Below are 12,768 nucleotides of genomic sequence, written 5' to 3' on the forward strand. Positions count from 1 at the left end.
TGAGACAACACATGAGTACTATGTTTTAGTCACGTTGAGCAATACACGCTATGCGACACGTGGCTTGCAACCATAACAGAAAACTTTACCGCAGCTGCTCAATTTATTTCATTTGTCCTCCTGGATGACAACGAATATATGAACATTGAACAATGCCAACAATGAACACACTGGAGCCTGTCCCGAGCCGACAGTGACGAGTCAGTCATTATAGCTACAGTAAGCCAGTAACTTATTATGGTAGGGTTACCATACGTCCTCTTTTAAAAAGAATTGTCCTCTTTTTTGACTTTTTTGAAAGTGTCCTCGGAGGACGACCAAATGTGCTATTTTTTGAGATTTTGTCCTCTTTATTAAGAATTTTGTTTTAAACATAGGGAAAATTTTGAGTGAGATACGGTTAATCAGCACTGAAGTATCGCTCCAGCGGCTATCTCGGGAGCTGAGCCGGAAAGCTGACCTTTTTTGGTCAACCAACCACAAATTCGGGGAAAATTTACCATATTTTCCGGATTTTATTCCAATATTGTAAGTCGGAATATTTTGATAAAGGGTCCCCTTTTCACATTTCCAAAATACGGTAACCCTATATTATGGTATATATAGACGTATAACATCTAGTGCCGAAGCAGTATGTCGTAGGATACGCCGTATGCCGTACGTAGATCCGCACGACGCAGAGTCAATTCACAAATGATGTATTTGGAGTAAAGTAAAACTACAAATTTATATCCAAACGCTTCGACGAAGACGTCATCAACCTTACTCACGGCCGCAGTGCTATCGTGTACAAGATTATTCAAAGGTCCGACGGTTGCGATGTTTTTGACTCTGAGAATACTGCTCATCAAATTTTGTCTTTCATTGCTGGCTCAAATGTCGGACAACTGTATTGCAAGTCTGCTACTGAACATCTCATAAACTACTCACTAACCCCACCATGCGGTTTGTAATAAAACGCTTAGTGATTTGCAGCGGTTGTATTTCCCGTACTGTACAGTGTCAATCAAATCAATGATGTCCGAATTTTAAATAGTTTTAGTTACTTACGGACAAGACAGCAAGACAGAAAATTGCGGCCAATATGAAGGCTACATGGTTAATGTGATAAATGGTCGTAAATAACGAGCATCACAAAACCACAAGTTTAGTTGGATCATGCGTATTGGTAACTGTGCGCTGCACAGTGCACAGACGTGGCCAGCAGCGAAGTATTTCTACTCTTTCGGAGTACTCACAATTGATAAAGTCTTGCCTATACACCTCGTACCGCTTACGCAAGTTGTTTGTGGTAATCATGGTGCTTGTTGACTACTATGGTCATTTACACCTTGCCAATTTTCATCAATTTTATTCCGTAGATGCCCGACTTGTAGCACGGCCCACTTGTAGGCTTTTATTCGACCCGCTTGCACGGATGAGATAGCGAGAAGTAGGCAATAGGTTATGTTGCCAAAATGTCTTCTTTTTCCTATCTCGAGTTAGTTGCTTATATTGCTTATACTTTCAACAATACTTTTGTGCGAGACATATTTATTTACTGTTGCCATGAAACATGATGAATTGCTGATTTAAAAAAGGTTTTCCAACACATTTCCCTACCAGCTCTGCACCTTCTCGGCTGATATTGCAAACATTGTTCGACGTTCTCTGCAACATCTGGGCCTATGTGCATTGTGCATGCGAGGATCTATCGCACTTATTCTGGCGCAAGTCCGTACTTAACAGACCTATTGGTCGGATCGGGTTCGAACATCTTGACGCTTGTATACAATTTCAATAGTGTTTCGTGTAAACAATTTCACGAACTTGTTAAAATGATCATTCCGTATTGACAAACGTTAAGCGAACCTCTCGCAATCTGAAAAACAAATTTGATTTTGTTGTTTTGTGTCTGTTTTTGTAACATTTGCCTGCAATTAAAAAAAATGAAAACAACATTAAATTCAAACGTAAAAATTCCACTTTCACTTTACTCGCCAGTAAAAATGTATGTTTGGGTGCTGCAAATATGGCAAGCTTATAATATACACTTTACAGCGTCAACGCACAGGGAAACAAACGCGCGACGATTATTCTGCCATTCTATTCCCAATTATTCTTCGCTGATCGAGACACTCGGCAAACTGCCCGCTTGGTATCCAGAATCGAGCTCTTCGGCAAACGGGGAGTCGGACGGAATGTGCCCGTTTTGAATGGAGAGAGATCGCTTCATACGATTGCTGAGCGGGGGAATTCGGTCGCGCGGCACCAGATACGTTGACAGATTGAGAAGGTCCAGGAATATCTTGTACCGGTCACTGAGATTCAAGACAATATCAGGAAATTATGCGGGAAAACACGTATTATGCACAACAGGTTAGGTCGTATTGTGAGAAATGACCCGAGTTATGACTCGTTTACTCGGACTCGAGTCACCCTCTCTCGTTGACTCGACTTGCGTCAATTTGTGTATTGTGCGCGACTCGAGACGTTATGAGTGACTTGATTGAAGGTTCGTGTATCAGGAGCAGATAACCTATACTTGGGAAATAGGCCTAGAAACTGTCTTATGTCTGTTGAATGTATTACACATATTAATAGTTAGAAAAACCAGTAGCCTATATTATGAATGCGTGTCCTTCGATATCACCCAAGAGTTTCACGCATAAGTGAGCTGAACGTGACTTGAACTCGATAATGAACAGTGAACACCATGACTTGGACTCTGACTCGAGTCTCAATACAATATCTCGGACTCGACCAGCTCTATGACAACTCCGCCTTCCGATGAATCAAGTAATTTCTGCTCAAATGACAGATTGGAGTATTTGGTTGTATTATGTTATTAGTATCGGCACTCAGCGTCCGACGCTCAGCCAGGTATAGGCTATTTGTGTGTGAAGCTTTGATCGCATCAGATTTTCTTTCCAGGCGCAAACGATTGACCAAGTGGAATAGTTCACGGTGAAGTTTCTCGCGAATCGGCACCTATCTGTCTGCGTTATCGCTACAAAGCTGATTTGATGGCGATTACATGTATATTCAAGTGCTATTAGAGAATTGAAGACATCCGTAACGTGATCAATTAATTATTCAATGACAAAATAATTGTTGTTGTTTCGTTAATCATGGTGTTTCGAATACAACATGTACATGTACATCAGGCCAATATTCCCTATTATGATTCTGGATCTGCCGACTTGTATCACGGCCCTCTTCTAGGTCTTTAAGGCACAGCTTACGATTTTCAAGGATTTCCACTTTTGCGAACCATGATTCGTGACTAGGGCTGGGCACAATGATTCGAGTACTCGAATCTGAATCGAGTATTAATTATAATGATTCGAATCGAGTAGTAAAAGACGATTTTTTCGAGTACTGAAATTATACGCTCCTCACCACTGAAAGTTGATTTATCAACGAGGAGTTTATCAACGATTGACGAGTTTATGCTAATTTCACTGTTGAAGCTTTGAAACCTTGATTGGCCGTATCGTAGCATACGAAACATGAAGTACAAAGCTACGAACGTTACTGGAAATAGCACATTTCCGAAGTCATGATCATCCCACAATATGTCACCAAGTGCAATGAAATCGGTATATGGTCGAAAAAAATAACAAAGTATCCTTAATATGATGGATAACAGGCATTATATTCTTTATGGTCGCTTAAAAGGTACATATTTGAACTTTGACAAATAATATTCTGCTATGACTGTAACACGAGAAATGTTGAGTGTCCGTGAGCCTTGGAGCTCAATAGTGACTTTAGCGGTCATCCGTACCCGCGTGATTTATTAATCAGTTTGAGTATAGATAACTAACCTACGGTTTGAGGCTTGGTGCTGGTGATAAGTTTTTTGTCAGTGATTCAAATTAGTCAAAATTAGGGGTATAAGGGTTTCGATTATTGTATTGTTTGGACGTTTGGTGCATCATTGAGGTAATTGTCGTTATTCATTTAGATTATCAGTCTAGCCTAGAGAGTTAACTGTTGTTAACCGATTTGTAACCGCTGCCTTGAAGTTGACGTGGACTTTATTTGATAAATTTGTGTTCCTATTTCTGTAATTGCTTGAATTACTTTGACCGTGTCTCAGGGGTAGGCTCGGATAATAGGACGCATAAAAACTAGGTAGTGGTTGGAATCGAGTTAGCAAGCTACTCGATCAGTCTAAGTTGATACAGCCAAGTTTCTAATCGAGCCAAATATAACGTACTATCGTAACTAGGCTACGATCAAAAGTACGTTACAATGACGTCATAATGAGTGATACTCGATTACTCGACTCGAAGCATTTTACGTGATTCAGAATCGAATCACTCAGGTACTCGATTTTGCCCAGCCCTATTCGTGACCGTCAGAAGCGACAGGAATTCAGACGCATTGTCGACTATATAATTTACACATATTTAATTACCTGCACGTCGAACGCAAGTATAAATACCCCGACGATCCGCCGGTACCTAATTTGCTCCCAACCATGCGCTGCACCATGGTCGTGTGATCCTCTAAATATGCAAGCAATAAATTTATACAAGAACTGAATACTCGCGATTCAAAACACCTCACGTCTGAATTTCATGAAATGACTGTCGAGGTCCATAAGAGCCTGCAGCAGTTGGAACGGAAGATGAAATCTGGGCTCGTCCCGGTAGAAGGATATCATCAGCGCGCCCTACATAATGATTCAGAAATGGGTGTTGTGAAAATAGGTGTTGTGATTCAGAAATAGGTACGTGTGAAAATCTGGTGAACGACAGTTGCAATTATGATTTTTTATCAATGGTAAAAGATGTGATGGCGCTCATCCCCGCGAACGGTCTGGCGTGCACCGCATGAAAGGTTTGTAGCGAACAAGGGCCAGATCAGAAGTACATATCAAAATGTTTAAATTATTCACAGCAATACACGTGACACGATTCCATAAATTTTGCGACGGCCGCGAGAAGAAGCGCGCGAAAACTGAAAGATTATAAGTAGGGCGATTTTTTTGACCTAAGAAACGGAAGATTTCGACCCAAAAAATCAATTTTGACATTTTTTTACCTTACAAAACTTGATTTTGACCACATTTTGACCTAACATATGCAAATTAAGTGTTTTCCCACATGATGTTAAAATTGTACTATTTATCTTCATTTCTGGTTCGAACTGTGTGTCCCTGCGAAGTAGTTGGGCCCGAAAAAACTTTTTCGATCCAAAAACTGACAATTTTGTTCGTGAAAAAAATTATTTTAACGAAATCTGGCACTATGAAGAATTCCAGTAGTTACACCACGTATTATGTAAGAAATAGTTAAAATTTATTGTAGTACAACGGAAGAGACTTTCCTATATTCTCTGGTAGAAATTGTCTGTCCTTACTAAGTAGCTTGCCAAGAATGGAGAAAGAACGTTCAACAGTAGCAGTTGTTGGCTGACAACACTGAAGTTGTGCGTACGTACACTGTTGGCGACACGCCGAGTTGCTTCATTCTGACAATGGTGTCTACATCACAATTTTACATAATGTGCGTCTTGATATAAGAACCATGCAATGTCCACGCAGTCCTGCTTCAGTTGGGATATTGCGGTACGTTGAGCATAACATCATGGCAACCTATTTGTACCATTTGAATGTTTCATGATTCAAATTGAGCAGACAATGGGCCGTCTACAACGGTAGGCCTATAAAGTAGGCTACAAGCTGTCAAATGATAACTTCACCGACAGTGCAACATCTATGATACAAACGAAATGCATGTCGTAAAAATTATTGACTTTGTAAACAATTTTGACTTTTTTCACCTAACGCCACAATTTTGACCTAATTTTGACTTTTTTGACATGTCAAAAAAAATCGCCCTATAGTTATAAGCTGTAAACGCAAGATTCAATCCCTCACATTAGTGCTTTAGTATATGTCTGTGATTGGCGTATTCACAACACGGTAAAAGAAAATGATCTACGCAGTATCAGGTACAAAATAGAAATCACATAATGGAGATCTGTACAGTGTAGTGTGCACCCAATATTGAATGAATGCACTTTCAATGACCGGAACGAAGCGTCAACGAAGGCAGCATCGAAATCCTGGCAATCTTTTCGATAGTACCCGTAAAAACACTCTTGGCCCTAGGGTTGTGTTTACTAAAACAAAAACCAATTTGAAACAAACTTGTTTAAAACAAGGCCCTTGTTGAAAACATGGTTTTGTCAAGTCATGACGTCATGAATATTTAATTGTGACGCTATAGTGGATTGAAATTGACAATTGAAAATGTAGGGTGAATATATCTTCTTTGACGAAATAGGCTTCCAAACCCTGTCATATACGGACCAAAAATATCTTTAACCAGGACTACATCGTCATTAGGCATTTATACGGTCGATATTCATCGTCATCAGAATATTCATTCCGTACCAATGATCTATATTCTATATCGATGTTCTATAGCTGTTGAACCGACTATTTCTAGGGTTCCAACTATCTCATATCGTATATCTCGGCTATATCGGGCGGTAATCGTCCGTGGGTTCACACAACATGTTTTTGGAAAGTACACAATTATGGCATAATTATACATACAAAACTAAAAACAAGTTTTTTTTAAAAAAAGCCTTAGTTTTAAATGCAATCCTAACCGCATGTATAGTATACGCTCACTTTGTATTTTGACACAACAACAGCTATATGACAGCAGATATTCATATTCATAATCACTAACTGCTGTTGACGGCATGCATCAGCCTCTGAGTTGTAGAAACTACCAGTGTAGTTTAGTTGACGGTAAACTAACCACTGGTTTTCTAAGTAGTTCACTAGTTCTAGTTCTAGTTGCGCATGTTGAAAATCCAGTAGTTTGTACAGTACAAATTGTACCAGTCTGATTTGCGTCAATTGGTAGAATTCGTGATATAGTATTAATTGTAACGATTGTACTGAATATATATTCCTATTTACTCCAACGCGAATCAGATAGTTTCTATATCGTTTCTCCCCACCCTGGACCTAAAATAGTATCCTAGCATTTAAAACATGTAGAGCAGTGGTTCTCAACCCTTTTGATCTCGCAGACCGGACCAAAAACTGAAATTCGCGCTAAATTCAATTACTACAACTTGAAAGTAATATTGGACCCTCCATTTAATGATGCCTTTTTGATACTAGATATTTATGCGTAGTTCCATTGAAGATTCTGCAAGCCGAAGTTCGCGAAGTCCTGTTAAAGATCATACTAACTTAATTGTGATTCTTCTACGTCCTTTTAAAGAAATGTGACTTGGCTATTTGTTATACGTTCTATTATACGGCAAAAAGTTGATTAATTGAAGTTTGTCCAAAGGCCCCCGTAGCTTTTACCTATAACTTGTCCGAAACGAGTTAGGCTACTTTTTTGCAATTTCGTGTAACACTTGTCCCATTGTGACGTACGCCCTAAGTGGACCACGAGCTCTCTATTGTGATATCATGCGGAAGATACGTTCCCCACTTGTAAATAAATTTAAAATTTGATGTTTATTTCTCTAATAAGCGGAATTGGAATTGTCATATAAAATTCTAATATGTCTGCCGGACCAGCAGGAAACGTGTCAAGGACCGGCGGTTGAGAACCACTGATGTAGAGCAAAGCAACGTATTTAAGAGAAAGTGACATTTTTCTGTGGCGTCGTGATCAACCTTATAACATTGTCACAAAAGTGTAATTGAGTAAGTCTGAGAATTATCTTTAATATGATGCATAACTGACATATTTTCTTGGTGGTAGCAAAGAGGAAAATATTTCCGCTTCATCCATACAGTTATGACGTTATAGTGACTGATAAAAACGAATACTGGACTCGAAGGTTAACATTCGACTCGGAACCGAATCACTCTGGTATTTGATTTTGCCCAGTCCAGCCACAACTCAGGATAGAACAGCTGGACGTAAAAAGGCTGAACGCATTTCAAAAGGACAGACGCGAGGTCGTAAGGCGCATACTACCATTACTACGTAGTTCAAACCTGCATGGCTTGGTACGTGAATCGCCTCTCGTGTCTTTTCAATAGACCGTTGTGATAGTCCTCGTCGAAAAGCTCGTTGAAGTTCTTCTCGTATCTGAGATAATTCCGATGCTTTTCCTCTCGAATTTCCGCGTCCGGTTCTTCCTAAACAAATTTACAGAAGTAAGAAAACATTTGCTCATTTACACCTTAACGCGATCGTTCGCATAGCAATATCCTCTGCAGTTCAATTGATTGTAATAGTTATGCGACTGAATTTCGGGTATATAACACGCAAGTACGACAATGATGGGTTACGAATATACTCTGCTGTACGCTGCGACTACGCCCTAGCAACGCCTGTCATCCGTTCACTATTACGTCAGAGTTGGACAAACGTAAAGTTGTCAGCGTATCCGAATTAGATTATAGAATTATAGCTACACAGTTTTCTTTCTAAATTAGACCATAATTAGAAATATAACTACACATTTATTTCAAATTTGATTGAAATTAGAATTAATGAATTCGAGAAAACTTGTAAGTTGAATCAAGTTCAGTTAATTCTCATAAAAAGCACGAGAATGACAAATATCTGCACACCAAGATTGGCTCGTTTCGCACTACACAGCTCTCCTGTAGCATTTTCAGTAAAACCAGAAATTAGATTAGAACGAAATTAGAGCATAGGAGCATTTTGCAAATTTAGCGGCATTTTGGTTATAGTTTACAATTAGGCAACTATTGTCCAATTCTACCAAATGCAAGGTGATTGTGGAGGGATATCTCTCCTCGAATTACACGAACCTGGACAGCCGCCTTCATCTCTTCCAGCATCGCGTGAACGCTCACTTTAAACTTGCTCCAAAAGTCGAACGTCTGCTTTTTCAGTCCTGGAGTCCTGCTCAGCCAATCGTTGATGAGATGCAGGAGTGACGGCTCGGACTGAGCTTTCTTCAGCAGTTTAGTCTCTTCGTCGGAAAAAGACTCCATGAAGTGCTGTTTGTTGTACGCCACTCTCAGCTCCTACGGAATGGAGATCATGACCGTTGATACATCTAAACTTTCGTTATGTTGTGATATGTTTCCTTTTTAAATTATGGCTCATTGTAATCGGACATTAATCGCCCGTGACAGACGCTTGCGGTCACCAAGCTTCGCGCAGTGTTGTCAATTTAGCGATTTCAATATCCGCCCCCCCCCCAAAAAAAAGAGTGATTATTGCGCAGAGCGATCTTCTTTATCGAAATGCACTGCACGTTTTTTTTCAAGACGTCGCGGATCTCGCGGCGGAGAGAGCCGCATAAACAGCCAGCACTTATAAGTAGGAAATTGTTGTAGTCGTAATTTTGAATACTGATAGTGAGTTGCAGTGACTCTCAAAATCAAAATTTTGACATTTTTTTATATAAAAAAACTAATATGGACCAAATTTTGACCTCACGTATGTAAATTAGGTGTTTTTCCACATAATATTATAATTGTACTACTATCATCATTTCTGGTTGGAACTGTCTGTCCTTACGAAGTAGTTTGGCCTTCGACTTAGAAAATGACAAGTTTTTACATGAAAAAACTTCTATTTTAACGAAATCTGTCCCCATGAAGAGTTTCAGTAGTTACAGAACGTATTATGGTAGAAATAATTTAAATTTGTTGTAGTACAACAACAACGAAAGAGACTTTCCTACATTCTATGGTAGAAAGTGTCTGTCCTTACTAAGTAGTTTGGCAAGAATGGAGAAAGAACGTTCAACAGCTGCAGTTGTTGACTGACAACACTGAAGTTGTGCGTACACTGCTGGTGACACACCGTGTTGCTTCATTTTGACGATATCGCCCAAGCAGTCTTGCTTCAGTTCGGATGTTGCGGTACGTTAGCCATAACTAGGGCTGGGCAAAATCGAGTACTTGAGTGATTCGATTCTGAATCACGCAATATGCTTCGAGTCGAGTCGAGTAATCGAGTATCACTCATTATGACGTCATAACAGAATGTAATACGTCAAAGTTCAGATATGTACCGTTTATGCCACCAAAAAGAATATGATGACTGTTATCCCTCTCATAAACGATAATTTGGTATTTTTTCAACCATACCGATTTCATTCCACTTGGTGACAATGTTGTGGGATAATCATGACTTCGGAAATGTGCTACGTCCGGTAACCTTCGTAGCTTTGTACTATATGTTTCGTATGCTACGATACCACCAATCACGGTTTCATGGCTTCAACGGTCAAAATTAGTATCGAAACTATAATTCTCGTTGATAAATTAACTTTTAAGTAGTGAGAAGCTTCTAATTTCAGTACTCGAAAAAATCGTCTTTTACTACTCGACTCGAATCATTAAAATTATTACTCGATTCAGATTCGAGTACTCGAATCATTGTGCCCGGCCCTAGCCATAACACCATGTCAACCTATTTGTTTCATTATACCGTTTATGATTCACAATGAGCAGACAATGGGCCGTCTACAACTGTAGGCCTAAAGTAGGTTATACAAGCTGTAAAACATCAAATGATAAGTTCACCGACAGTGCAAAATCTACGATGGAAAGGCAATGCGGGCATTGCGGGGGTCAGAAAATTTTTGATTTTGTAAACAATTTTGACAATTTTTTGACCAACGCTTCAATTTTGACAAAATTTTGACATATTTTGGCATGTCAAAAATCGCCCTAGTCATCAGCTACCCAAATCTTGAAGACAGAGTATTTGAATTTTTAGTAGAGTGAGCAAACTGTTTGTTGTTGAAAATGATGAAAACCACTGGTGAAGTAGTAACATGCGTTTAAAGGTGTAGTATAGGTGAGGCGATGATTCTTTGTCAATTGTCTCTTCGGGAAGCGAATCTAGCTGTTGAACATTAAGACACAACAGTCGAAATTTGAGACTGCTTCATTGATTAGCATTGCATTTCCTCGGAATACCTTCGATCAGAACCTGACACCGGAATATGCGACCATGAAAACAAAATGTTTACCTCAACAACTCCGCATCGGATTTCCAATAGTCGGAACTGAAAGCTCTGAAAACCTGAAGCGCTTCCCAAACAATCCCTGAAATAAAACATAGGATAACGGTACAAACGGCATATTGGCCTTCAGGTTGGACTTGTTTTATCGTAGAATATAACTAGTTACTGTGGTAAGCACAAACAAATTCTAAGCATTTTGTTACTTCGGCTTAAACCCGCTAAAGCCTTAACTACCGAATGCGAGCTACAGCAACAGATAACACAAGAGAAATAAAAGTACGAACACAAGATTGTGCGTAACAGATACACGTAAACTATTACTGAAGTTGGCGCTAGTAATCGCTAATTAGCAGTACTGGTTGTCAGATACCGTAGTACTAAATTAACACCTAACACACAACGGTCACTTCAAAAAGCTTTGCAGTCGTTATATGATTGAAGAAGCATTCGAAAATCGAAAGCGGAGTCGAAACTATAGGAACCATAACCAGACTCGATTGAGTGAAATGGATTTTGTGAGCACCCATAAAACAGCCACCATTTACTGCAGGACTGCATGGGTTAAATGATGATTTGGGTATTTCATTACCACTGGTTCCATCAATACCACACCCAGGCGCATATCTACTTACCGTGCTATTGGCCTACAATGGAAGCACCCACCTGAAATCCAGAAAATCCTGTGGAGTCATTGTTCCGAGTATGCCAAACTGAGCACTGCAAAGCTGTTAAATAGGATAATCCATCACAACAAAACCTTCAAGTCCATAGACATGATCTCGCAATCCACACGACATAACGGATAACGTAACGATAACACACAAGCAAAACCGGCGGATTTTAATCATGGAGCGCTAGATTTGTCACCTTGAGGATTGCTATCACGCGATTGAGTCGCGAAATAACACATAGGCTGTTTCTCTCTTCCAAATACTCCGCCGTCAATATATCCCGTATCGAGTTTATTTCGTGCAGAATTTGCTTGAACCACAGTTCGAAAGCTGTTGGACGTGTACACAGGCGAAGTCATACTTACATCAACCAACTGTACAAAAGTTGGAACTCTACCTTGATGAGTGATAATGAAAAGGGTCTCGTCGTGAGCTGGTATCCGACCAAACGACCCACTTTCTGTGATTTGTGCGTTCAAGATCTTGTCCAGCTATGATGAGAAAATCATTTCTTAACTTACCGGAGAGTATGTACACTATACACTACAGCAACGTTCCTTAAGGTATGGATGACTTGACCTGACACAGCAGGATTCATAATTTGTTTACAATTTTTGTAGATTTTACCCTAGTGGGAATTGATGTGGGCGTAATTTCAACCATTGTGGATTGTGGATACGTTGGGGACTGCATTTCCATAAAATTGATTCATTCATTCATTCATTGATAAATTTAAATCACCACAAGATTGCGATTGCTTTTATTTTCAGAGACTCGAACCCAGTGGTTATCAACCGGGGTGTCCGTGAAGCATTTTCAGGGGGTCCGCGAAGCCTCCAAATTTCCCAAAATGCTTGATAAACCTAATTTGTATCTCTAAATTAGATCAATCACGTATCAGTTTCGGGACGTTCGGGACCCACATAAACAGAATGGCCATTTACTGTACCAGCTCACTTTTACTGCCAAATTGCCAATAGCCTAAACATATTGCTGTTTCGAGATGTTTTGTAGGGGTTTCGGAAATATTTGTTTGCAAAAATGCATTTTTTCCTGTGATATGCATAACCTATATTCCGGAATAATTTTTTTGACACGCCCCCTTTATGATAGTAAAAAAATTCGCGCCCTTTACTATCGTCATATCACCAAATCAACC

At 39.6% G+C, this 12,768-nt stretch overlaps 1 protein-coding gene and 1 long non-coding RNA gene across 2 annotated transcripts in view; one reads left to right on the plus strand and one right to left on the minus strand.

Annotated features, from left to right (window-relative positions):
• Positions 1–965: 965 nt before the first annotated feature.
• Positions 966–12,768, minus strand: part of LOC145454728 (tryptophan 2,3-dioxygenase-like) — a 328,104-nt gene continuing 316,301 nt past the window's right edge. The window contains exons 4-12 of the mRNA XM_080332719.1: positions 12,007–12,100; positions 11,806–11,939; positions 11,602–11,663; positions 10,945–11,020; positions 8,762–8,980; positions 7,976–8,119; positions 4,558–4,663; positions 4,406–4,496; positions 966–2,300 (exon numbers count right to left, since the gene is read on the minus strand). Of these exons, the coding sequence (XP_080188845.1) occupies positions 2,096–2,300; positions 4,406–4,496; positions 4,558–4,663; positions 7,976–8,119; positions 8,762–8,980; positions 10,945–11,020; positions 11,602–11,663; positions 11,806–11,939; positions 12,007–12,100 (1,131 nt within the window). The 3' untranslated portion in view covers positions 966–2,095. The remainder of the gene's footprint in view (positions 2,301–4,405; positions 4,497–4,557; positions 4,664–7,975; positions 8,120–8,761; positions 8,981–10,944; positions 11,021–11,601; positions 11,664–11,805; positions 11,940–12,006; positions 12,101–12,768) is intronic.
• Positions 2,226–4,055, plus strand: LOC145454743 (uncharacterized). The gene is made up of 2 exons (XR_013920214.1): positions 2,226–2,358; positions 2,914–4,055. It is a non-coding gene; the product is annotated as an uncharacterized LOC145454743 (long non-coding RNA).

This window comes from Botryllus schlosseri, chromosome 13 (assembly GCF_051294905.1).
Source record: "Botryllus schlosseri isolate E-star chromosome 13, Bs_hap1, whole genome shotgun sequence".
Classification (NCBI taxonomy): Eukaryota; Metazoa; Chordata; class Ascidiacea; order Stolidobranchia; family Styelidae; genus Botryllus; species Botryllus schlosseri.